This window comes from Chlamydotis macqueenii, chromosome 2 (assembly GCF_036417535.1).
Source record: "Chlamydotis macqueenii isolate bChlMac1 chromosome 2, bChlMac1.mat, whole genome shotgun sequence".
Taxonomy (NCBI): Eukaryota; Metazoa; Chordata; class Aves; order Otidiformes; family Otididae; genus Chlamydotis; species Chlamydotis macqueenii.
The window spans coordinates 614,485-637,574 of record NC_141557.1 but is presented as its reverse complement, the minus strand read 5'-3'; the positions used below and the strand labels follow the sequence as shown (position 1 = coordinate 637,574).

At 57.4% G+C, this 23,090-nt stretch overlaps 1 protein-coding gene across 3 annotated transcripts; it reads left to right on the top strand.

Annotated features, from left to right (window-relative positions):
- The first annotated feature begins 97 nt into the window (after positions 1 to 97).
- On the top strand, positions 98 to 21,432 carry KLHL18 (kelch like family member 18). Of its 3 annotated transcripts, none has more exons than XM_086741654.1 (10): positions 98 to 269; positions 11,272 to 11,402; positions 11,576 to 11,716; positions 13,357 to 13,555; positions 15,697 to 15,857; positions 16,177 to 16,313; positions 17,006 to 17,228; positions 18,671 to 18,775; positions 19,075 to 19,186; positions 20,606 to 21,432. In XM_086741654.1, the coding sequence occupies exons 1-10, from the start codon at positions 120 to 122 to the stop codon at positions 20,990 to 20,992; spliced, it is 1,746 nt and encodes a 581-aa protein (XP_086597780.1). In that variant the 5' UTR covers positions 98 to 119; the 3' UTR covers positions 20,993 to 21,432. The 3 variants fall into 3 exon arrangements, with proteins under 3 accessions (XP_086597780.1, XP_086597779.1, XP_086597781.1); XM_086741653.1 differs by having other exon boundaries at positions 16,991 to 17,228; XM_086741655.1 differs by lacking the exon at positions 98 to 269 and adding an exon at positions 10,687 to 11,096 and having other exon boundaries at positions 16,991 to 17,228.
- The last annotated feature ends 1,658 nt before the right edge of the window (positions 21,433 to 23,090 follow it).

Here is a 23,090-nt window from a genome sequence, read left to right as displayed (position 1 = left end):
TTCTTCCGCTCTCTCCCGGAAGTAGAGGAAGGGCGGAAGCGGAGTGCGGGCCGCGCTACGGCGGCCGGGCGGGGACAAGGCGCGGGGGAGGCGAAGCGAGGCGGGGAGCGGCCGGCAAGATGCTGGAGGCGGCGGCGGCGGCGGCTGCCGAGCCGGAGCTGGACCCCGAGGACCTGGTGCACTTCTCGGTGGGCGACCTGCCCAGCCGCGGCTACGGCGTCATGGGGGAGATCCGGCGGCAGGGCAAGCTCTGCGACGTGACCCTCAAGGTGCGGCCCGGCCCGGCCCCTGAGGGGGGGGGCTGGGGGATCCCCCCCCGGTCGTTTTGGTGGGGGTGAGGGGGGAGCTGAGGGTCCCTTTCTTGGGGATAAGAGGGGAGGTGAGGGCCCCCACCAGCCCTTTTGGTGGGGGGTGAGGGGGAGCTGAGCCCCCCCCTTCTCAAGCCCCTTTGGTGGGGGATAAATGGGGAGCTGCAGCCCCCCCACACACCCCAGCCCCTTTTGGTGGGGGTCGGGGGGAGCTGAGGGGCCCCCAGCCCCTTTGGTGGGGGGTAAATGGGGAGCTGCAGCCCCCCCACACACCCCAGCCCCTTTTGGTGGGGAGTGAAGGGGGAGCTGAGGGGCCCCCCAGCCCCTTTGGTGGGGGATAAATAGGGAGCTGCAGGCCCCCCCACACACCCCAGCCCCTTTTGGTGGGGAGTGAAGGGGGGAGCTGAGGGGCCCCCCAGCCCCTTTGGTGGGGGATAAATGGGGAGCTGCAGCCCCCCCCCCCGACACCTCAGCCCCTTTTGGTGGGGGCTCAGGGGGGAGCTGAGGGGCCCCCAGCCCCTTTGGTGGGGGATAAATGGGGAGCTGCAGCCCCCCCACACACCCCAGCCCCTTTTGGTGGGGGTCGGGGGGAGCTGAGGGATCCCCCAGCCCCTTTGGTGGGGGATAAATGGGGAGCCGCAGGCCCCCCCCCACACCCCAGCCCCTTTTGGTGGGGGCTCAGGGGGGAGCTGAGGGGCCCCCCAGCCCCTTTGGTGGGGGATAAATGGGGAGCTGCAGGCCCCCCCCCACACCCCAGCCCCTTTTGGTGGGGGCTCAGGGGGGAGCTGAGGGGCCCCCCAGCCCCTTTGGTGGGGGATAAATGGGGAGCTGCAGCCCCCCCACACACCCCAGCCCCTTTTGGTGGGGGTCGGGGGGAGCTGAGGGGCCCCCAGCCCCTTTGGTGGGGGATAAATGGGGAGCTGCAGGCCCCCCCCCACACCCCAGCCCCTTTTGGTGGGGGTCGGGGGGAGCTGAGGGTCCCTTTGGTGAGGGGGGAAGCTGAGGGGCCCCCCCTCCAGCCCCGTTGGTGGGGGACAAGGCAGGAGCTGAGGGCCTCCCCTTCCCGTAGATTTTGGCAGCAGAGAGGGACTGTGCTGAGCCCCCCCAGCCCCCTTGGTGGGGTGTCAGGGGGTCTTGGGCCTCCCCAGCCCTGGGCTAGGGGCTCTGTGAGGGTCGCTGGGGGGCGAGGGGGGTGCTGAGCCCCTCCGGCCCGCGGCGGGTGCTGGGACGTGCTGGTGCCACCGCGTCCCCGATGCTGCGCCTCAGCCCGGGGACGGGGCGGGGGACGGAGGCTCGATCTCTCGGTTTGGGAGGAAAGGGGGCCACCCCAGGCCCCCCTGCGCCAGGTTTCGGTGGCCGTCCTGGCGCTGAGGAGTGGGGCGGAGGTCACGGAGCGGGCGCGACGTGCGGCTCCTGGGATTGCTTGAGTCATTCCAGAATTAACTCTGACACGTAATTAAAGGTGAAGGTGTTTTGGAACTCTTCACCTACCCCCCCGCAAAGAAGGAGCCAGCGAGGGCTGCGATGGAGAGCGCGTTTTTGTTAGCCACACAGGTGGCTCTGTGTTGCAGAGGAACATTCTCAGCTCCCGTGAGTCCCACGTTTCCAAAATCAGGGCCGTGCGTCCCCTTGCTGGCGCCGGGCCGCCTGCGCGGTCCGGAGGAGGCAATAGCGACGCGGTGTAACGCCCCGGCCGTACCCCAAAGCGATGCCTGACCGTTATTCTGCACAACCCTTCTGAATAACTTCCCATTCCTGCACATTTACCGTAGCAAAGTGCTTCCTGAGTCTTATTGGTCTCGCTTTCCTCAGTTTCCTGGGAAAGTTTTGGAGTCCCGTGGGCTGAAGGATCTCTCCGGCCCGGCTGTCGGAATCGCCCCGATGCTGCTGGGCTTTATGGATGAGGGCGCCGTGCGGGCCCCGCTTTCTTTTTATTTTTTATTATGATTTTTTTAATTATGTTTTGTTGCAGAGACTGTTGCTATCTAGGGAAGGTGCAGAGCCTTTCTTCCCTACAAAGGTTGTGTCAAAATATCCCGCCTCTCTGCCGCTTCCACCCCTTGGCGGCCCATTCCTCGGCGCCCGCGTGTCCCGTGGTGATTGAATTCGTGCGGCCGGCTGCGTCCCAGCCGAGCCTTTCTCCCCGATGTTCAGCTGCAGAACGTTTGGCAAGTGATTTTTTTAATTTTTTTTTTTTTTAGCTGGCCTTCGAGGTGGCTCTGAATCCGTTAGCCACCTTGAACGCGGCGGCCGCAAAACGCGCTCTCCCCGACTTCGCTGGTTTTTCACGCTTAGTACTGGTTTTATAGAGGCTGTCGCCGCTCTAAAGATCGAAAGCTGCCAAACACCCGCTTTGGGCCAGAAGTTGGATTCCTCCTGATGCGACCCGCGCTCGGGCTCGCAGCCGGAACGGGAGCGAGCAGCGTCGCTGCGGCACGGCTCGGGTTTTTCGCCGCCTCCCTGGCGATATCGGCGTCGGGGTCAGCGGCTGGAAATGATTCTCCCGGCCCGCAGATGTGTTTGCTGTACAAACAGGCCTGAAATTGTTCGGAAGCGTGGGTATTCTCGTTTGTTTGTTTTAATTATTCCCCTCGTAAAGCCCGGGCGAGCATTCGTTCGGTAAATAAGGAGGGGCAGAACGCGTTCGCCTTCCTCAGAAGCCGTATTTCACGCCGCTGCCTGGGTTTAGACGTGATTAAAAGCGAGAAGTGCTGATTCCGCCGGCTCCTTCAGAGCTGCGATTATTCTGGCTCGGCTTAGGGAAACCTGTCGCTGCTTCTCATGATCGCCCGTGTTTGAAAAGTCCTCTTTCATTCCTTGTCTCATAAACTGGTGCAGGTCAGAGCTTCTCCCGAAGGTGTTCCATCAGGGGACCTGTCCTTTCGGTCTCAAAGGGTAATTTTGGGATGGTTTGGTGGAAACAAATGTGAATAAACGGGAGGGAGGCAAGAAGGCACACCTTGTTCTGTGGTTAGCTCATTTTCCTTTGGTGAAAGCGGAGTTTTTGCTTACAAAAGCCAAATTTCTGCTGCCGCTCTCTTCTCTCAGGATCGCCGGATTGTGTCTCAGCGCGATCTTGTCCGGTTTAAAAAAAAAACCAAACCCTGTTTGCCTCACCGGGGCATTTATTATGGAAAATGTTCCAGTGAAACTTGTGTTTCTCTCCCCAAACTTTTTGAGTTTGGTGGGCGTTGAGGCTTTTGGGTACGGATACGGACGCATGAAGGGGTTTGAAGACTCACTGGCTTGTTTCAGGTTTGGATTATACGCTTTGAGGTGCGACAGCCGGCTCTGAAATCGGGGCATCCAGCGAAACCAGCCGGGAATCCACCGTGCTCCGTGTGCCTCCCCGTCCCCTGCCTCTGGGTTTTGGCTGAAATCACCGAGGTTTGGTGTCCATCCCCACCTGTTTTCCCCCAGGAGCCGCATATAAAACATTTTCTTTCAGTCTGTTGTCGCGTCAGGAGACCTCTGGGTTGTTCTCCGGCTGCCTTTGCAGCGCGGTCGTGCTCCTGTGCCCGCGCCACTCCGCTTCTCCCAGAAACTCTTTCATCCCAGGAGGATTTCGCCCAGAGAACGTTAGAGCTCACAAATAACCGCTGCAAAAGCACGAAGAATTTCAGTTCACTGACAGCGCAGGTATTCAGGGGTGTTATTCCCCGATCTGGAGATCCTGCTCTGCTTTTTAATTGCAGAAGAGAAGCTGCTCGGCATTTTTGTTCTTCCTGAGCATTGTTTCTTGGAAGACAAATATCCTCTCGAGATGAAAGCTGCTGGGGCAGCTTTGTTTTCTGGAGTTCGCGTCTCTGCTTCGGGCCAAGGCACAAGCGCTCTCTGGGGACGCGTCGGCGGCTGGCTGGAAGCATGTGGACCACACCGCTCCGTAAAACGGGGAAGCAGTGCTCGTCTTCATTGATAAATTTGGGGTTTTTAGAGCTCCTGCTCGCTGTGGTCGGAGCCGGGGGCTGGCACGTCCAGCGATTTTGGCTACACCTCTGTCAAAGGTTTGTGCCTTTCTGAATCCTCAGAGTGAAGTTAATCTGAGCTCCTCTTATTGTGGCTGCTCCTCATTTGGTTTTGAAGCGCTCCAGCACCGTATTTCCATTGCTAACTCCACGAATAATTTGAAAATCTGAACAAAATCCTGCAAGCCTGGCACGTTACGATAATTCCAGGCTGCTGTGTTATTTGTTTCGTGTACAATCCGAATCGCACCGACAGGTGATAGCCCTCTTGGCTTTTCTCCCCTTCTAACCACAGTTTTTCCAAAGCAGGCTGCTGACTCCAAACCCTCCGAACCCCAGCAGATGCACCCGAGAGCGCCGCTGCCGCCGAGCGGAGGCGGAGGAGCCTCCCTTTGTCCCGCCGTGGCGGATAAGTGGAATTCCAGACAGCTCGGGCTGCGTGCGGAATTTCAGCGGCGTCCTTGAAAACCCCGTGCCGGGCTGCCCCGCAGATGCGTGAGCGCGTTTGTGAGATCCTTCAGGAAAAGGAGCTCGGTAGGAGAGGGAAGATCTCATTTGAGGAGTTGGTAGATTTTTAAAAAACAGATGGTCTGTTACGCACGTGAGGCCTTTAGGTTCAGGATCTTATTTAAATCTTGTCGTACAGCAGTAATGAGCTGCTTTGGACTTGGTTTTTCACCCGAGGTCTCAGCTAGTGAAAATGTTGCTCCCCTTATGTAAAACCGAGTATTTTTAGTGCTTTTACGAAGACGTGAAACCTGAAGCGTTAGCAGAAACCGCGCTGAGCTTTTTGCTGTGTTTCTGTGAGCGTGGCAAAAAGGCTTTGCTGTCTGCCTTCCGAACCCGCTTGCGCTCCGTTTTATTTGCTTTCCTTGAAGGAAAACTTGTCCTGCGGTTTCAGGTGGGCTTTGGGGAGCTGGGTATTGGCGGGGTGGCTGGCAGGGGGCTCCTTGCCCACCGAGGAGCGCGATGCTGTGGGATGAAGAGCGGAGGCTGGGCGTTCTCCGCGTTGCTGTTCGCGTCCCGGAGAGATTTGGGGTTGAGGTGAAGAGGCTGGGGGAGCGTGGCAGGGAACCGTGCCCCTCAGCGTTGAGTTACCCTCCGCTGTGGTTTTTTTTTTCCTGGTCCTTCAGGAGCGTGAAGGTGGGCAGGGCTGGAGGACATCCCCTCGGGATGGTTCCCCTGACTCCACGGGAAACGGAGAGAGCGGGATCCAGCAAAACAGTTCGGCTCCGCTGAGTTGGAAGTGAATTATCTGGGAACGCGCGTTGTGCATGCCAAAGGGACATCCTTTCTGGTTCGAAGCAATTAGCTCCCGTTCTATCAGCAGGAATCTAATTAATCTAGGCCAGAAGGACGTCTGACTTAATGGCCTCTCTCTCTTGGTTTTGCACACACCAAGTTTGATCTAAACTCTTCCGCATCTCACCCAGCTACCGTTTGGGCGGGGAGGAAGGGTATTTTATCCCAATCTCTGAATTTCGAGACAAGATCTCTTAAACTTTGCTATTTCATTTTCTTCTCTCTAGCAAAACTTTGCTACGGCGGCTTGGACTCTAGCTTAATTTCAACTACGGCCTCTCTGCGACCTGACTGTCAGGAAAAATTATTTTTTGTTGTTGTTGGTTTTTTTGAGAAGGTCTTCGCAGCAGAGAACTCGAGAGACTTCTCAGCTACGCAGAGTAATGGTGTCGTGAAGACAATGGATGCCTTTGTTACACCTACACCATTTTTCTGTGGAGAAAACTCCGTCGTGCCCTGGAATTTGTTAGCGTTTTGCGGACGTGGGCGTGTAAGGGAGAGCGGGCCTGTTGTCACCCGGGTGGAGAACGTGTGGAAAGGGAATTCCGTGAGGTTTGCGGTTGGAATTCTGAGAGATTTGTGGTCGGAAAGGATGCTTTGTTTGCAGTGGTCCTGTTCTTGTTCCTGGTAAGCGGTATTTTTGCCTTGAAAGAAAGGCCCCTGCCTGAAGGGTTTCTCCTCGAGCCTCTTCCCAGTGAGCTCGCCGACGTGGAGTTCCTGGCGTGTGTTTTTGCTGCTTGTCTAAACAGAGAATTAACAGCTAATTCCAGCTTAGTGATGTGGATACGATTAAGTTTGTGGTGATTTCGTTTCTGCCTGGAGACGGTCCTGAACTCCACGCTCAAAAAGCGACAGATAAATGCCCAGATTTGTGTTTCGCTCGCCAGCAGCGCCCGCTTTCTCTAACGTCGCGGGTATTGCCACAAAACGCTCTGCTCTTGCAAACTAGAGCTTCCACCTTCTGCTGAAAGGTAAAATCCCCAGCCCAGACTCTGGTTTAGGTGCACGTCCCGTGATGGCACGGAGCGAGGGAGGCCGAACGCTGAGTGACGTCCCAGCTTAGAGAGATTTCTCCGCGGTTTGCCCCGTGCCGCCAGGTAGGCGATAAAATCCTGCTGCCGTGGGAGACGCCGGCTCTCTGGGTCGGCGGCATCCTGCCCCTTGGGTGCCTCCATCCTGGGGTGTATGCAGCAGTGTATGAATATAAAATGAAAAGGAAGGTCCTTCCTTTGAGACAATTCTTGGATACGGATGGAAAGGGCAGCCAGTTCCAAAATTTGAGCAGCTCTGTGAAATCAAAACAGGATCTGAGCAGATCAAACCCTGCTGGCCACACTTAATGAGGAGAAAAATTGGATTTTACTCAACCAGGCAAAGCTTTTTCTATTTTTTTTTTCTTTTTTAACATTCTGCTGATACTTCTGGAGTTGGTGGGCAGGGCTGTGACGGGTTTTGAGCAAAGGGAAACCTGTCAGTGGTGGCGTGGAGGGACACCAAGAAGAACATGAACTCTTTTTCACTGTCTTGTTAGGCTCGTGTGACTCCGGCAGGCGTAGGAAAGCGTATTTATTTGGTCGTAAGGAAGGGAGATCATCTGGCTCTGCAGACAGGGAGCACGTTTGAATCGGAAGACGCAGGGACATGCGCGGTGTGCTCGTCCTCGGAAGGATTCTTCGTCTTCTACACAAAAACAGGTGTTGTCTTTTGCCTGCAGCAAGAAATTCGGTTGTTCCTTTGGGACGTGCCGTTCAGTGCTGATGGTGTGAACATAATGACAGCTTCTAGACCAGAGAACCCAGTTTATAAATCTCTCTGAGGGCCCTCTATCATTACAGGAGCAAGCTTAAAAGAAAAGGAATCACGGGGGTTTTTTTCTTGTCCAGCACCAGTTTTCGCTCAGCTGGTGGCAACGGCAGCGTGGATCTGCTCTTCGCTGATGCAGCTCCGTGGGTCTGGCTGCTGACAGGGGCCAGTGCCAGTCCTTCCCCTTCCCCTGCTACGACAGCAGAAAATAATTCCCTTTTTCATACGGCTTATTTCTGGTTTGTTTCCCCGAACGGCGAGGTCAAGCGAGCGCTGTCACCCGTGGAAGGCAAGATGGGAGCTCCGTGGCTTCAGCTCCACCCCACGCGTGGATGGGGACCGAGGCAGGGCAGGAGATTGAGCCCTGCGTGCGGAGCTGAGGTTCGGAAAGCCAAAAGGAACGCTGGTTGTTCAAACCCTGCCTTGCCTGCGCAGGGTCAATCCCCAGTGCAGCTAAACTGGTGAATTTTCACCGCAAGGTGAAAGCATTTCCTCAGCGAAGGGTGAGTACCCACACCGGGTGACGATCCTGTCCCGTGGAGCTGCTGAGCCCTCGGAGCCGGAAGGGCGGTGCTGCCCGGACACCGGCTATTTCATCCCTGTGATGATAACGCTCTCGTTAACGCGGCAGGAATCTCGCCGGATGACTGTAAATGACTGCTTTTGCAATAACCAGGTCTATTATTTACAATGAGATTGTTTGGCGGCATCCCTGAAACTGGAAAGCTTCAAATCTGCGCAAAACTCCTGGACGGCGCTGAAATCTGTCGGATTTGGACTTGGAGCGTAAAGAATTCCTTGGCTTTTGATCCCTTTCTACCTTTCCTAGGGAGAAACGCAGGCAGTGGAGGTGCAGATGCAGTTGAATGTGCATCCATCACAGAGTCAAGGTCAAAAAAAAAAAAAAAATAAGAGGCTTGTGCTGTGAGCAGGAGGCAGAGGTCTGGAGCTGCGGTGTTGAACTGGGAAGAAAAAAGGGCAGAGAGCGTTTGTCTGGTTCGGCGGTGACGTTACCGGTGGCTGGCCGCGTGCCACCCTCCTTCATCACCGACGACGCCGCGGCGCGCGGAGAAATGCGAAACCGTGATGTCTTTCAGATTTTTAGAGCTACCCGGCTTCGTTCTTTCGCTTTGTTTCAAGCCAGAGAAATAGGGAAAGCAAAAACTGAGCTTTTTGTGTTTTAGGACGTTTGAGGCGCTGGGGAGGGAGTTTCCCTGCAGAAGCCGGGTGCTCCTGCTTGGTGACTCCCAGCGCTGCATTCCTCTGCCCTTGAGTTGAAAATATTTTCAGGAAAAAAAGATATTTTAAAAAGAATTGCATCTGGCGTGAAAGAAAATACCCTTGACGAAGGAACAGCCCTCTCTCTGTCCCCCAGCTCCGAAACGACGCTGGTGACGCTCAGACCTTGCTCTCCGCGTGCCAGCGAGGAGCTGGGGAAGTGACAAGGACAGGCCAGGTCCTGCCGCCGAGCTGCCGGAGTCCTCCTGCCGCTTCTGCCGGGTCCGTGCGAGACGTCCCGGGCTGGCGGGCGTTGCGTGCGATGCACGAGAGGTACGGCGTTAATGAAAGCCGTTTAATTAGTTTTGCCGGTGTTTATTCCTCCCGTCAGCGGGCTGGGCCGGGAGCAGCCGCTGCGGGCACGGTTGGTGGAGCGGCTTCGTCCACGGGGTAGGAACGGGCCGGGAAGCGCCGGAGCTTGCCGAGCAGGTCCAGCGTTTCTGAGCCTCGGGGCTGGAAGGCGGTGACAGCCGGTTAGTCATCGCGGTCAAGCGGGTTGCGGCCGGTCGTACGTAAACCTTTCCCCAGCGAGAAGTCCCAAACAAAGAGCTTCAGCGCCCAAATCTCCTTGTTTACCTTCCATCATCCTGCACCTCTGCGCTCCTCTGACGAGCAGCGCCTGGGACGCTCGCCCACACGGAGAGATGAACAGAAGCAACGTATTTTAAAACCTCTCGTGTTGGAGGGGCCGGGCCGGAGTTTGCGCTCGCTGACGAGAGGCTGCGTAACGTCGGGGTGGGGAACGCCGCTCTGCGGAGTCTTCTTTGCCGGCGATTCCCCATCCCGCTGCGTGCACGCGGGGAGGCTGCTGCTGGTTTTCGTACGTTGAGGCTGTGCCCGTACCGTGGTGCGGCACCTGCTGCTGTAGCACTGGTGGAGCTGTACGCCCTCTTGCTCCTGCCTTTCCCCACCGTGGTCTGGCTCCCGCTCGGCCGTTTCGGGAGCTCGGTGCCGGCACAGGAGGGCAGGAGGTGGAGGTGAAGCACGAGAGAAATCAGCGATTGAGTTAGCGGGGAAGGGAGCAGAGCAGCGGAGTATTTGGTGGTGTTTGTGACAGAGCTCTCAAGTCTTGGAGCCTTTGAATCATAGAATCACGGAATGGTTTGGGTGCGAAGGGCCTGCTAAAGCCCACCCAGCCCAACCCCCCGCACGGAGCAGGGACATCTCCAACCGGATCAGGTTGCTCAGAGCCCCGGCCAACCTGGCCTGGGATGTTTCCAGGGATGGGGCGTCCAGCCCTCTCAGCATCTGCGTGGCCTCCTCTGGACCCTCTCCAGCAGCTCCACGGCCTTCTGGCGTTGGGGGCTCCAGAGCCGGACGCAGCGCTGCAGGGGGGTCTCACCCAAGTGATCCGTCCATCAGACCCGTGTCTCTCCAGTTTAGAGAGCAGGATGTCATGTGGGACGGTGTCAAAAGCTTTTGAGATGTTTTACAGGTGGGTTCGGGTTAGTAGAAGAGATGAATCTTGAGGGATTTTTTTCCACCAGATGCGATAGCAGGTACCGCTTCGCTTGCTGCTTCCGCTCTTGGCTGCGGGAACTCCGCAAAACCCAGGACAGCGGGGTTTGTGCAGGATAATCCAGGTGCAGTGGACAGCGTGAGGAGGGGTTCCGCCTGGCCAGGACAGAGACAGGGCTCTCCGAAAGCGGCCCTGCCCTCGCCAGGCTGCAGCAAGTCTCGGGAGCCGTTTGACTGGATATTTGCAGCGCTATTTTAAATTTTGATGCTCGGGCAGAGCAGACTTGCCCCTGCGCCCGAGGCGCACAGCGTCGCGCTTTTTTTTTTTTTTTTTTTTTTTCCCTAATGTGTCAGGAATTTTGCTTTCTAAATTCCCAGCAAGCTGTAGTTACTGGGTGTGAGGGCTCTGGGCCTGGAGGGAGAGGCAAGGCGCTGTCGGGAAGCGTGAAAACCCCGAATGCAAGCAACATTTCTGTGAATAAGCTGCCTGGGCATGAAAGGGTGATGACGCTTTTTGTAGAGGAGTGCAGAGAAGAAGAAAAGGGCTTCTCAGATGAGCTGGAGAGCGGAGAACCTGCTGCACCAGCTTGTTTGTCCCGGCAAAACAAAGCTGAAATGGGAAAAGCTTGCTTGAGTTGGGGGAGAGGGCAGTTCTGCACGAGGGGCGTGGACTGGTGTGAGTCAGGGTAGCCTGGAAATTAGAGGGGGGAAAAAGGCTCCGAACCAACAGAGAGAAGTGATCAGAGCAAAGATTTGTGTAATTCAGAGGATAAAATATCGTTCAGCGTCTGGAGGAGTGAGAGCTGGAGTCAGAGGTGCGAGAAGCCCCTTCCAAGCCTCGCTCTCCGGCTGAGGAAGGCTCTTCAGAGGAGAGAAACGTGAGCAGGTCCAGCAGAGCTGGTGAAAGTGAACCTGCGGAGATTTAAAGATGAGCCCTTGAGCCTCACCAGTGAAGGTGACTGGCTCCCAGCGTAAGCTGAAGGTACGTGATGGCTGGCCGAGGAGAAAGGCGCGTGGGATTTAACCTGTAAGCCGGTCACCGCTTCGGAGGAAGAGCTGAGGAAGAGGAAACTTGTCCAACGTTCAGCCCTCGGTCACTGCTGAGGTAGGCAGCGCGTGGTGCTGATCTTGCCTCCCTCCCTTTTCTCTCCTTTTAGGTCGGGGACCATAAATTCAGCGCTCACCGGATCGTGCTGGCGGCTTCCATCCCGTACTTCCACGCCATGTTCACCAACGACATGATGGAGTGCAAGCAGGATGAGATCGTCATGCAGGGGATGGATCCCAGGTAACGTCCCAGGGCGCGCCAGCCAGGATGATCCAGAGGGACCGCGAGCGCTCCGCGGGCCTCGGCCTCGCGCGTGCAAGGCTTGAAAGCCTACCCTCTGTGCGAACAACGCTAGGAAATATTTTTTTGTTGGTAGTTCAGTGGGTTTTCTGTGCTTTCTTCCCCTTTTTTAGCGCACTTGAGGCTCTGATCAACTTTGCCTACAACGGCCACCTGGCCATAGATCAGCAGAACGTCCAGTCCCTGCTGATGGGCGCCAGTTTCCTTCAGCTGCAGAACATCAAAGACGCTTGCTGCACCTTCCTCAGAGAGAGGTAAGGGCTCGTCTTTCGGCTGGGCTTACCCCACAGCAGCAAGGTTGTAGTCATCTGTGCCTGGCTTGGGTGGTCCGTGTCTCCCAAAAGTCACCGTCTTCGTTGCCTGTAAAATAATTTATCTGGGTATGAGATGCTCCAGCGTGGGACGCGATATAAGGCCTTGGCCAGCCGTGGGAATTAATATCTGGAGCAAAACTGAGTCAATATTTCTCTTTTTTAAGAGCTAGCTAGCCTGTTACCCGTCACAGCGGTGCTGCCCCTACCGCTAACGAACCCGTCCCCGCCGGAATTACCCTTCCTGCTGTAGCGTGTGTAAGAGGGGAGGAACAAAGGGGCTGGACGGGAAGCTGCGGCAGAGCCTTCAACTGATCCCAGGTTTTCAATTCCCTCGCCGCTGTTTGGCTGCGAGGTTGTTCCGGCAGCGTGATCCGGGAACGGAAAAGCCGGGCTGTTCTTCGGAAGCGTACCGCACGCGCCGTCGGGTTGTGCCGGGGAACCTGACGCGTTTCGTTTCCCCAGCCTGGTTTCTCCGCAGCCGTTCAGCGTATTCCGTGGCGTGATATTAAACACGCCTACCAAATAAATGGAACATCGCAGCCCGTTATTTTTCTTTACTTCTAAACAGAAGCATCCTAAAGCCATGGACTGGGGAGAAAAAAATGGTTTTTCCTCTGTGTTTAGGATGTCTCAATTCTCAGTCCCCTCTGCATCCTGACTTTCTGCAGTTTGTTTAAAATTAAGTTATGTAAGGTTACAGAGCATTCACTTTTCTGGCAAAAACATTTTATTTAAGGCAGTAGCTATGACACCAAGCTGGAAAGCGATGGGTCGCGCTGATTTTTGACTCCCCGCTGGCTTCAGGTGGTTGTATCTGTATCTAGGTTAAGCGAGGTGATGTTATTCCTCGGATTTAGCCGCCACGCTTCTCCCAAATCGACAAGCAGCGACTGGGTGTCCTAGGTTAAATCCTGGATTTGAGCCCACTTGGATTAATAACATGAAAATTGGTGGACTCTGGCCATCCCGAAGAGCCGGAGCGTGCTGCAGCGGTACTCTCCCCACCTGACCTCCAGTTGCAAGAGCGTCTTTGGTGACAAAGCCTCCTTAATCTCAGGAGACGGCTTTACGCAGCTGCAGCAGGTGCTGGTCTGTAGTACGTCGAGAAGACGTCGGATGAAAAATGGAGGCTGGTGGTTGGTATTTGCATAACGGGCTTGAATCCGGCTTTGTCCAATACTGGAGTTTAAAAAAAAAAAATAAAAAAAAAAAAGAAGGTGCTGGATGCACAGCCCAGGCACCCCGAGATGTGGAGGCAAGGATCGCTGCGCGGAGCCTCACGCTGCCCCTCGGCGCGGAGCCGGAGTCTGTCCAGCGGCTCCTCGGCAGGGCTGAGGGGAGATTTTAGAGTCGCGGTTTCCGTCCTCTGGCTCTGCTGTGGATTCCCCTTCAGATCTCCCTAGATGCGTTCATCAGCGAGCTGGAACTTGCCGTTGTTGGTGAGGACACAGCTGTGGCTGTCACTGTGTCGCGTGTCCTCTGAGGCTTGCGTGGCTTCGCTGAATCTGTTTGTAATTTTTTTTCTGCGCTTCTATTAAACCGACGTAACTTTTGCTCTCCTCTTTCCCCCCTTTTCCCAGGCTTCACCCGAAGAACTGCCTGGGAGTGCGGCAGTTTGCGGAGACGATGATGTGCGCGGTGCTCTACGACGCTGCCAACAGCTTCATTCATCAGCACTTCGTGGAGGTGTCCATGTCCGAAGAGTTCCTGGCGCTGCCTTTCGAAGACGTCCTGGAGCTCGTTTCTAGGGACGAGCTCAACGTGAAGTCTGAAGAGGAGGTGTGTACCTGGTGCAGGTCTCAGCAGAGGTGGTTTTTTTTTCTCCTTTGGAGGGTTTTTGGTTGCTTGGGAGTGGTCTGAAGGAAGCTGAGAAGCCCTGGCACAGCGGGGACGCTAAGAGTTGGTAGACAGAGCTGTGACGACTCCCTGAGCCCCGCTCCTTGACATTACCTTGAGAAATGCCTGGTAGGGTTTCTCAAACCGTAGATTCTGCAAAACATTAATTTGAAGTGTTTTGGTTCATCGGTGACAGAGGTGGAGCCTGGTGGGTCCTGAGGACCTTCAGCTGTGCCCCTTACAGTTGCTGGTGCTGGGGAAGAGAGGCTGAGGAGCAGGAGCAGGGAGCCCTTCCTCACAGCTCGTGTTCAAGTCCATTGGAGCGCTTTTGAGGCGTGAGGAATTTCCTGCCAGAGCTGCAGCGTTTTGTAATGGATGTTCCACGGGTTTTGCCATCAAGAGGCTCCTTTAAACTGTGGTTCCTAGCAAAAAAAAAAAAAATACAGAAAGCAGGGCTGAGCAGCCTCAGGATGTTTCAACAGCCTTGAGAATCTATCGCTGCTGGGCTGACAGTCCGTAGGAGAAACGGAAGCTGTCGTGGAGCCAGGGAATCTGTCCTGCTCGTTCCGAGGAGGTTGCTAAGGCGGTGACAAACGAAAAGCAGACCTACAGCTGTCTCCATGTAGGGTAAGAGCGCGCCTCGTTCCTCAGGCTGCCTGAAATGGGAAGGGAGGGCAACCTGCTTCGCATTCCAGCCACATTGCTAGGTCATATCACAAATTTTTCATGCGTTTTTTGGTTTGGTTCCCCCCCCCCGCCCCAAGTGGATCCTTTGTGGAGCAGGTAGGGGTCCAAAGAGTCTGTCCCTGGTGACATTTCCTCGTGCCCTGACAGCTGCCAGCCCCTCCTTGGCAATGACAGTATTTTAGGTCAGAAAGCGCCTCGTAGAGCACAAGTGAATTTTTTTTTAAGCTCACCGTGGTGTCGAAGAAGCACTTTTGCACTGAAAGCCTCAGGTGATATGAGAACCTCCGGATCTCCACCGTAAAAGAAGGACTTGATAATTTTGTTCCGCTCAGCGGTACTGCTGGAGTTTTCTCCATCACCACAGCTTGCAGTGAAAGCCCACCCAAAGTGGGTGCGTGATCCGGTTCAGAGGGCCGCTGTCCTGTGAGGCGGTGGCCACGACCACAGTGACCAGTCCTCCTGGGAGACCGCTGTGCGTCTGGGATCTCCCCGCGCTGAACGGCGAGGAGGCTGCGGTGTTGGCCCTGGAGCGCGACCCCCGGTCAGCACGGCTGCTGGGGACGCTGGGCTCGGGGGGAGCTCTGCCTTGGGTGACAGCGGTGGGGCTTGGATGTCGCCGTCTGGACGCGCTTTGAAGCGATCTGCCTCTGCGGCGTCTGCGAACGGAGCCTGGAGAGGCCAGCTCGGCTCTAAACATCCACTGCGTCGTTCTCCAAAATTAACAGATGGATCCCTCTCATCAAAACCATCTTCTGCTTGTCACAGAGCAGCACCGTTCTCTTTTTCTTCCCTGATTTGCTGGTTTTTTTGACGCTACATGAACCGGGTTTTGCATTCAGACCCTGCTGAAGAGTCTCTCCCCACCTTCCCTGCAGCCCCCTTTGGGCACTGGGAGCTGCTCTCAGCTCTCCCCAGAGCCTCCTCTGCTCCAGGCTGAACAGCCCCAGCTCTCCCAGCCTTCTCCTCAGGGCTGCTCCCCATCCATTCCCCCCAGCCTAGATTTGTGCTGGGATTGCCCCCACCCACGTGCAGGACCTTGCCCTTGGCCTGGTTGAACTCTGTGAGGGTGGCACGGGCCCCCCTCTCCAGCCTGGCCAGGTCCCGCTGGATGCCATCCCTCCCCTCCAGCGCGTCGACCGCACCACACAGCTCGGTGTCGTCGGTGAACTCGCTGAGGGTGCGCTCCGTCTGACAAAGATGCTGAACGGGGCCGGGCCCAACACGGACCCTGAGGAACGCCACTCGTCACTGGTCTGCACTTGGACATCGATCATTGTCAATTTGTGGTTTGTTTTCCATCAGACAACTGGCAGGAGTAGAAATTTGCAAAAAAAAACCAAAAAAAACCCAACAAAATAAGCCAAAACTCCAACTTCCCACACTTCTTTTTCTGGCAGGTGTTTGAAGCTGCGTTAGCCTGGATTCGGTATGACCGAGAGCAGAGAGAGTCCTTCCTCCCCGAGCTCCTCTCCAAAATCCGCCTGCCCCTTTGCCGACCGCAGTTTCTCACTGACCGCGTGCAACAAGACGACCTGGTCCGTTGCTGCCACAAATGCAGGTGAGGCCGGGACGCGGCGCTGGAGGATCAGCCGCTGGGTGGCAGCTCCGGCGGGGTGGAGGTGGCAGGGATTTAGCAGTCTTGGAGTGGTTTAGCAGTCTTGGAGACGGAAATTCGCTCTTTCTGTGGACAGAGCGCCTCACGCAGCAAAAAATGAAAGCGCCCTCCTCAATTTTAACCTGGCAGCAGGGCCACGTTGTCTTCTAGAAGTGTTGGCCATGGGAAGGGGAAAGCCAGCCGCTTAAATCTGCGTCTGACTTAAGACAGCCAGGTTTCATCGTATCAGCTAAGCTCTGAAATTATTTGCCTTTGATTTCAGGGATCTGGTTGACGAGGCGAAAGATTATCACCTCATGCCGGAGCGCCGGCCGCACCTCCCGGCGTTCAAGACGCGTCCTCGGTGCTGCACGTCGATCGCAGGATTGATCTATGCCGTCGGAGGCCTGAACTCAGCAGGTACCTTGCAAATCCGCTCCCCGCAGTGAGGAGAACGGCGTAGTTTGGTGGGTAGGATGGCAGGATCGTGAGCTCCTGTGAGGCGTTGAGGAGTTTCTCTTCCTCTGTGGAGCACTTTGACCCTTCCACTGGACTGCTCGCGGTGGCTGTGCTCGTAGTTTAACATCTCCCAGCTAGAAATTCCGTCTAGGTTGGGTTTATTTGGGATGGTGTTCTTCCGTATCTTAAAGAATCGGCGTTTTGAGGATGGTGTCCTTGCCTGTAGCAACAAGCAGAACTTGGAGGTATCTAGGTGGGGTTGTGGGATCACACGTGTGGACACGATGTGCTGGTATGAGCCCAACCGTAGCGTAAAAACGGGACAGAAAGTGTTTGTGAAACCGTCTGCTGGAGCCTCCACCAGCCTGGTTGACCTGGGACGCGAGGTGGGCTGCAGGGTGGGCCCCACAACGCTGGTTTATCCCGGAGCTGCGTTCCCAGGGAACGGTGACGCCGGCCAACGTGACGTTGCCGGGCTCTGCTGCCCCTTTGAGGTTAGACGAGGCCGTGCAAAGAGCAGGCGAAGTCCCCGCGTCAGCCCCGTCTTTGGGGTCAGAGCGGCGACCGCTCCGCGCCCACGTGCTGCCGCTTGCTGGGACGGCGTGTGATCGGGTCTGCCCTCTTTTTAATTTGAGTAGCAAATTTTTACGCAGGTGACTCGCTGAACGTGGTGGAAGTCTTTGATCCCATTGCCAACCGGTGGGAGAAGTGCCAGCCCATGACGACGGCCCGCAGCCGAGTCGGGGTGGCGGTGGTGAACGGGTTGCTCTACGCCATCGGCGGCTACGACGGTCAGCTGAGGCTCAGCACTGTGGAGGTTTACAACCCGGAGATGGATTCCTGGTCCAAAGTGGAAAGTATGAACAGCAAGCGAAGGTACGCGCGGCTCGTACCGAAAAGAGAACTTTTGGAGCAGGGGGGAGGGGGGGAAAAAAAAAAATGAGGTTGTAGGAAGGCTGGAGGTGTTGGGGTTTAATTTAATTTAATTTAACGCGTGGGGAAGGAGCAAAAGAGAGAAGAGTGGAGCGGCATGGAAGCAGGTGGGATTTCCCCGGCCGCCTTTGGGGCAGGAAAAGCGTGCCGATCCTGGGCGCTGGTCAGAGGGGAAAAGTGGCAGCGGCTCAGCGGAGTCGGAGCTGTGCAACACGGCCCTGGCTTACAGGGAAAGCCTTGCGCAGCGCGGCGGGTCAAAAGCAGCTGGGCGGCGCGGGCTCTGAGCCGCAGAGACCTCTCCGTTTTGGTGACACCGAGTGAAATGGAACCGAGAGAGCGGGACAGCTCTGCTGGGTGGCGTCTGTCAGGGTTTGAACTGGTGTCAAACTGGTTTGAACGCTGCTGGGCGCGGCACAGGAAACCCCCGTTGCTTTGGGAAAAATAAAATTCCTCGGGACCAAATAAACCCATTTACCATCTCTGCCCAGCGCTGGTGTCTCCTCTCCCCGCCAGAAAGCGTGAGAGAATCCCCGCTGGGAAGGAGGAGCCGTTTTTGAGGCTCAGGGAGGAGATCACCGCCAAGCAGAAGGTGTTTGTGCTCCAGGAACGGAGCCCCGTGGTTCCCGACCTCTCTTTGGCTGGGTTTGGGAGCTCGCCCTGTGTTCTTGTGAAAAGCCACCTGCGACGTTGCGCGGCCGTCCTGTCCTCCCCGCCGCGGCACGGTGGCTGCTTCTGTCTTTCAGCCGGGGTTTCTGCTGCGGTTTCCTTTGCGCCCCTGTCCGGTCACAAAGAGTCATTAAATCGTTTGCTTTTTCTGCAAGTTTGCAGCACTTTTTTACCATGATGGTTTGTCTGGTTTGGGTTTTGGGGTTGTTTTGTTTTTTTTTTTTTGTGGTTCAAGCCATTGACTCCTTGGGAAGAGCACACTGCCAGCGGCCGAGTACATAAAATCCTGGCCACAAGGCTCCAATTTGTAGTGGAAAAACTCATTTTTTCCACAGCGCTGAGGTTCCCGGAAGCTTTCCCCACAATTTCTTCCACGATTGGATCGTTCTGCCGCCAAGCCGAGCAGAGCAGGCGGCGGATGCTCTTGTGCGGAGCCGGAATTGCTGGCATTTCGACTCGCGATCTGGGTCAAAACGTCTCCCTGTGTTTTGGTTTAGGTCCTTTGAGGAAAACGGGCTGCGCTCGTGCCGCGAGCGCATTTCGTGCTCGGGTGGGGCTGGGCGGCCCGGCGGCGCGGCGAGGGGGACAGGAGGAGGCTCGGTGGGGTGAAGGAGGTGACGGCAGGCGGCGGGCCGGGCAGATTTGCTGCGTTACGGACGGCGCGGCAGCACCTGCGGCAGTCTCACGGCATCCTGCTGGTTGATTTTTTTTTGTTGCAGCGCGATGGGAACGGTGGTGCTGGACGGTCAGATCTACGTGTGCGGCGGCTACGATGGAAACTCATCCCTCAACTCCGTGGAGTCTTATTCTCCGGAAACGAACAAGTAAGAGCTCTTCGTGCCCTAAAATTTATCCGTTTGCTGCCAGGGTGACGCCGTGGCACCGCTGGGCGGCCGGGCTGCGAAGGGAACGCAGCGAACCATGCGGAAAAAAGCCTCGCTATCTTGGCAGTGAGGCAGCATCCCTCCTCGTGAGAGTTTGCCTGGATACAAGCAAACAAAAACCATGGTTTAAATAAAATCAGTGGTTCCAGTGACTCTCTTTTCGCCCAGTCCTAGAGAACCCCGATCGCGTTGCCGTAATCCACGGGGGCCCTCGCTAACCTCTCCTCTCTCCCGCCAAGGTGGACAGCGGTGACCCCCATGAGCTCCAACCGCAGCGCCGCCGGAGTCACCGTCTTCGAGGGTCGCATCTACGTCTCGGGAGGGCACGACGGCCTGCAGATCTTCAACAGCGTAAGTCCGCCGGTTCCTGCGAGCCCTGGCCAGAAATTCATCTCCCAAAGCGTTTGCACCACCAAATTCTGTCCTTTCCAGGGCCCTCCTCGCTCTGGAAGGAACGAGATAGGCAGGTGCTGGTTGGGAACCGGACTGGAAGCGCTGCTCTGGTTCCCCGGCACCAAAAGGATCGAGCCGGTCCCCAATTCCTTCTCATCTGACATTTTATCGCTGCCTCCTTGTCCCGCGGAGCTCTGAAGCGTCCCAGACGGCAGGCTCGCGCCTCTGCTTGGTTCATTTTCTTTGAACCAAGCTTCGCGGCGGGGGGAGTTGGTGGTAGGAGCCTGGCTCGCCCCCTTCCGCTCGCTCTGCTTTTCAATTTCCTGAAGAAAAACCCGATGCGGAGCAGAAAAGCCTCCTTCATCCGCTCGGGAGCGAGAAGGCAGGGAGCTGTGCCTGACCTGGGTCCGTTACGAAGGCACCGCTCTCGGGAATTTCTCGTAAAGGGTTTGTGGGAGCGGCGACGGCTCTTTCAGCAGGTCAGGGGTGGGAACCAGAAACTCCAAATCCGCCTGTCTGCGCGCGTTCCTGCGCGCGTGACGAGTTTGGAGCAGGGATAGACCCCCTCTGCCAGGGCTCCAGCCACGCAGGGGGTACAAAATCATGCTTGAGTGGATTTTTTGGGTTTTTTTTTTTTCCCCTTGAGGTGCCAGGTATTTCTACAAATAAACAGGGAGGAGGCATCGGCCTCTTCTGAAAGTGGAAGCGGGAAGTTCCCTACCCCTCGCCACGGGACGTAGGCTTGAACGGCGTTGGGAGTGATGGTTGTCCCGCGTGAGAAACTGGATATTGCAGCTGAAATCTGGCCGGGGGAGGGCGGGGAGCGCCCCGCTTAGCGTCGGGGCAGACGTAGGGGATGGGTGAGGACAGCTCGGGCCCGCGCCTCGTGCTGCGACAGAGCTGTGGCTGGCTCTGCCGTGGGGTGGCAGCACGACCTCGCGCCGCGCGCGAGGGAAACGCAAACCCTTGACGTCGAGACGCGGTCCCCTGGGCTTCGAGGCTGTGATGGCAGGGCGCTCGATCCCGTTGGTGCTGAGGCTCGGAGACCTGTTTGAAACGCGGCGCGGAGGCTGGTGGAGAGGGAGGGAGGTGGAGGGAAGCGCCTCCGGAGCCGCGTTCGCTGTGCGTTCTGTGGTCAATGGAGGGGGGAGCGTGGTTTCTCCCACTCGCCTCCTCCAGTGAGTTACTGGGCGGAGGGCAGAGCGAGCGGGATGAGACGCAAAGGCTGGTGGGATGCAGGATGTTCAAAAAAGCTTAATAATTATACCAAATATGAACGCGTGAGGTCAAGAAACACCACCCAGGTTCCCTTGAGGACCTTGCGGCAAGGTCCCGGGCGAGCGTTCCCTGACGCCGCGCGCTCTCTGTCGCTCGCAGGTGGAATACTACAACCAGCACACGGCCACCTGGCACGCGGTGGCCAGCATGCTCAACAAACGCTGCCGCCACGGAGCCGCCTCGCTGGGCAGCAAGATGTTCGTCTGCGGAGGATACGACGGCTCGGGTTTCCTCAGCGCGGCCGAAGTCTACAGCTCGGTGGCGGATCAGTGGTACCTCATCGTCCCCATGAACACCCGCAGGAGCCGCGTCTCTCTGGTCGCCAACTGCGGCCGGCTCTACGCCGTGGGGGGTTACGACGGACAATCCAACCTCAGCTCGGTGGAGATGTACGACCCGGAGACGAACCGCTGGACGTTCATGGCCCCCATGGTGTGCCACGAGGGAGGGGTGGGCGTGGGCTGCGTCCCCCTCCTCACCATCTGAGGTGGGCGCGGGGTTTGGGGACGGGGAGGGGGCTGGCTTTTCAGCGCCGAGCCGGGGAGAGGTGCGGAGAGGTGGGGTGGCCGCAGAGGTGCGTTTCCAGGTGCTCAAGTGTCATTCACGGGGAAAAAAAAAAAAACCAAACCGCAAAAACTTTGACCAAACAACCCCCGCCCTCGGCCTCTTGGGCCCAGGCTCTCGAAAGATCGCGCGTGTCGAAATACGTTCGCCGGGAGCTGCGGGGAAGCGGATCCTTCCTCTGGCCGTTGGTTTTCCAAACACCCTGCGGTCTTTTCGGGCTGCCTCGTCGGGAAGCGCCGTTGTGGCCCCGGGGAAGGGGGGACGGGCGGCGTTACGACAGAGAAACGGCCGCTCGGATGGCTCTGAAAACACATCAGCGGCGAAACGACCCCGCTACCCGAAAAAACCCCGCCGGCGTCGCTTCCCCGACCGCATCCAGGCTCTGCGCTTCTTCCTCAAAGCGCAGCCGCGCTTTCTTCAGCGCGGTGGGGAAAACTCCTCCGCAAGAGCCGCGCGATGGAGAAACTGGGCCGAGGGGAACCGGGGCGGTTACGCCGTCGAGTCGTCGGAGCGAGCGGCGGGGGAGAGGGCCCCACGCGGACGACACTAAGCAACAGCCGCAGGGTTTCAGAGTGGGACGGAGGCCGAGGCGTTAATTGTAAAAAAAATTAAATGTCGATGTATTTTTCAAAGGCGATATCCCGCCGGCGCTCCCCTCCCCGCCCGCGTCCCCCCGCCGTCCCGCCCTTCGGCCAAGCCATATCCCGCCGGCAGCAGCGAAGGGCCGGGGATCCCGCCCCGTCCCCGCGTTTCGGGGGGCTGGGAGCCTGCCCCTCGCCTCGTGCCGAGCCCGGGGGGGGAGCTGGGCCTTCACCCCAGCCCCCAAATCCCTCCCAGCTCCCGGCGGCGCTGGGGATTTTAACTTTGGGTGTATATGTGGGTGTCTATATTCGGGTACTGTGTATATTTTCGGTTTATATAACGAGCGTCTCCGGCTATAAATGTGATTTGTCCGTAAATATCGGTTTCCTCCGCGTGCATCGCCCGCTGGGCTCGCCGGAGGGGGATTCACTGGAGTTTTTGTGCTGCTGAGACTCTTAAAAAAAAAAACAACCCACCCGAAACCAACCCCACGAACGTTGGAATGGGAGGGAAGTTGCTTTTCGGGCCGTGGATTGCGGAAATAACGGAGCTGGAGCGGCGGTGAGGGCTTTGCGGAAGGAGCGGCCCCTGGGAGGGAAGGAGCGCGCCGGTGTTTTCCGTCTCTCTGCCCAACTTATCCCCGTCCCGAGGCATCGCCTCCTCCCCGGGACGCGGCCCCGCGCCCAGCGCCGGCTCTGCCCGCGGCCCGTCTCCCTCCCGGCCTCTCCCGCCCGGGGTTTCGTGTCCGTAAGGATCAAATCCTCTTGTGGGAGCAGCTTTGTCCCCGGTCCTGCTGGCACTGGGGCTACTGGGGACGCTGGGGGGCTCGGGCGGCCCCCCCCGCCGCGCTGCTCCAGCTCTCCGGGTTTCGTTCCCTGGGGATTTTGTTGCGGATGAAGCAAAGCGGAAGGGGCGCTCCTGGCCCTTCGGAAAAAGAAAAATACTGAATTTTGGGGAAACGAGCCCCAGTCACCCCGGGAAGGTGAACTGGGAGAGCGTGGTCCGCTCCGTGCGACCCTCGGGAGCTCCCCTGTCCTGGAATTCAAGGAAAACCCAAAAATGTTGCAAAATTCATTCAACCCTCGTCGCAGCGACGCAGTTCTGCGTCCGCAAACCGCGCGGCGCTGCTTCTCCCCCCCGCCCCGCGCGCACCGACCCCCGAAGGGCGCTTTCCCGCCCGCTGACCCCTTTTTGGTGTTAAAACCAAAATCCGTGGCGGCGGGGGGCACGGCGGGGAGGCTTTCGGGGAGCGGCGGGGAAGCTTTCGGGCCGCGGCGGCGCGATTTCTGGCCGGGGACGCGACGTTCAGGCCAGGCTGAGCTCTGAGCAGAGCGAGAGGGGGATAAAAAAACTCCAAAAATTGGAAATAAAGAGGGAGAGGGCAGGGGGGGCTGGTTTTTTGCTCCGGAGGAGCCGGGAGGATGCTCCTGCTCCCGTT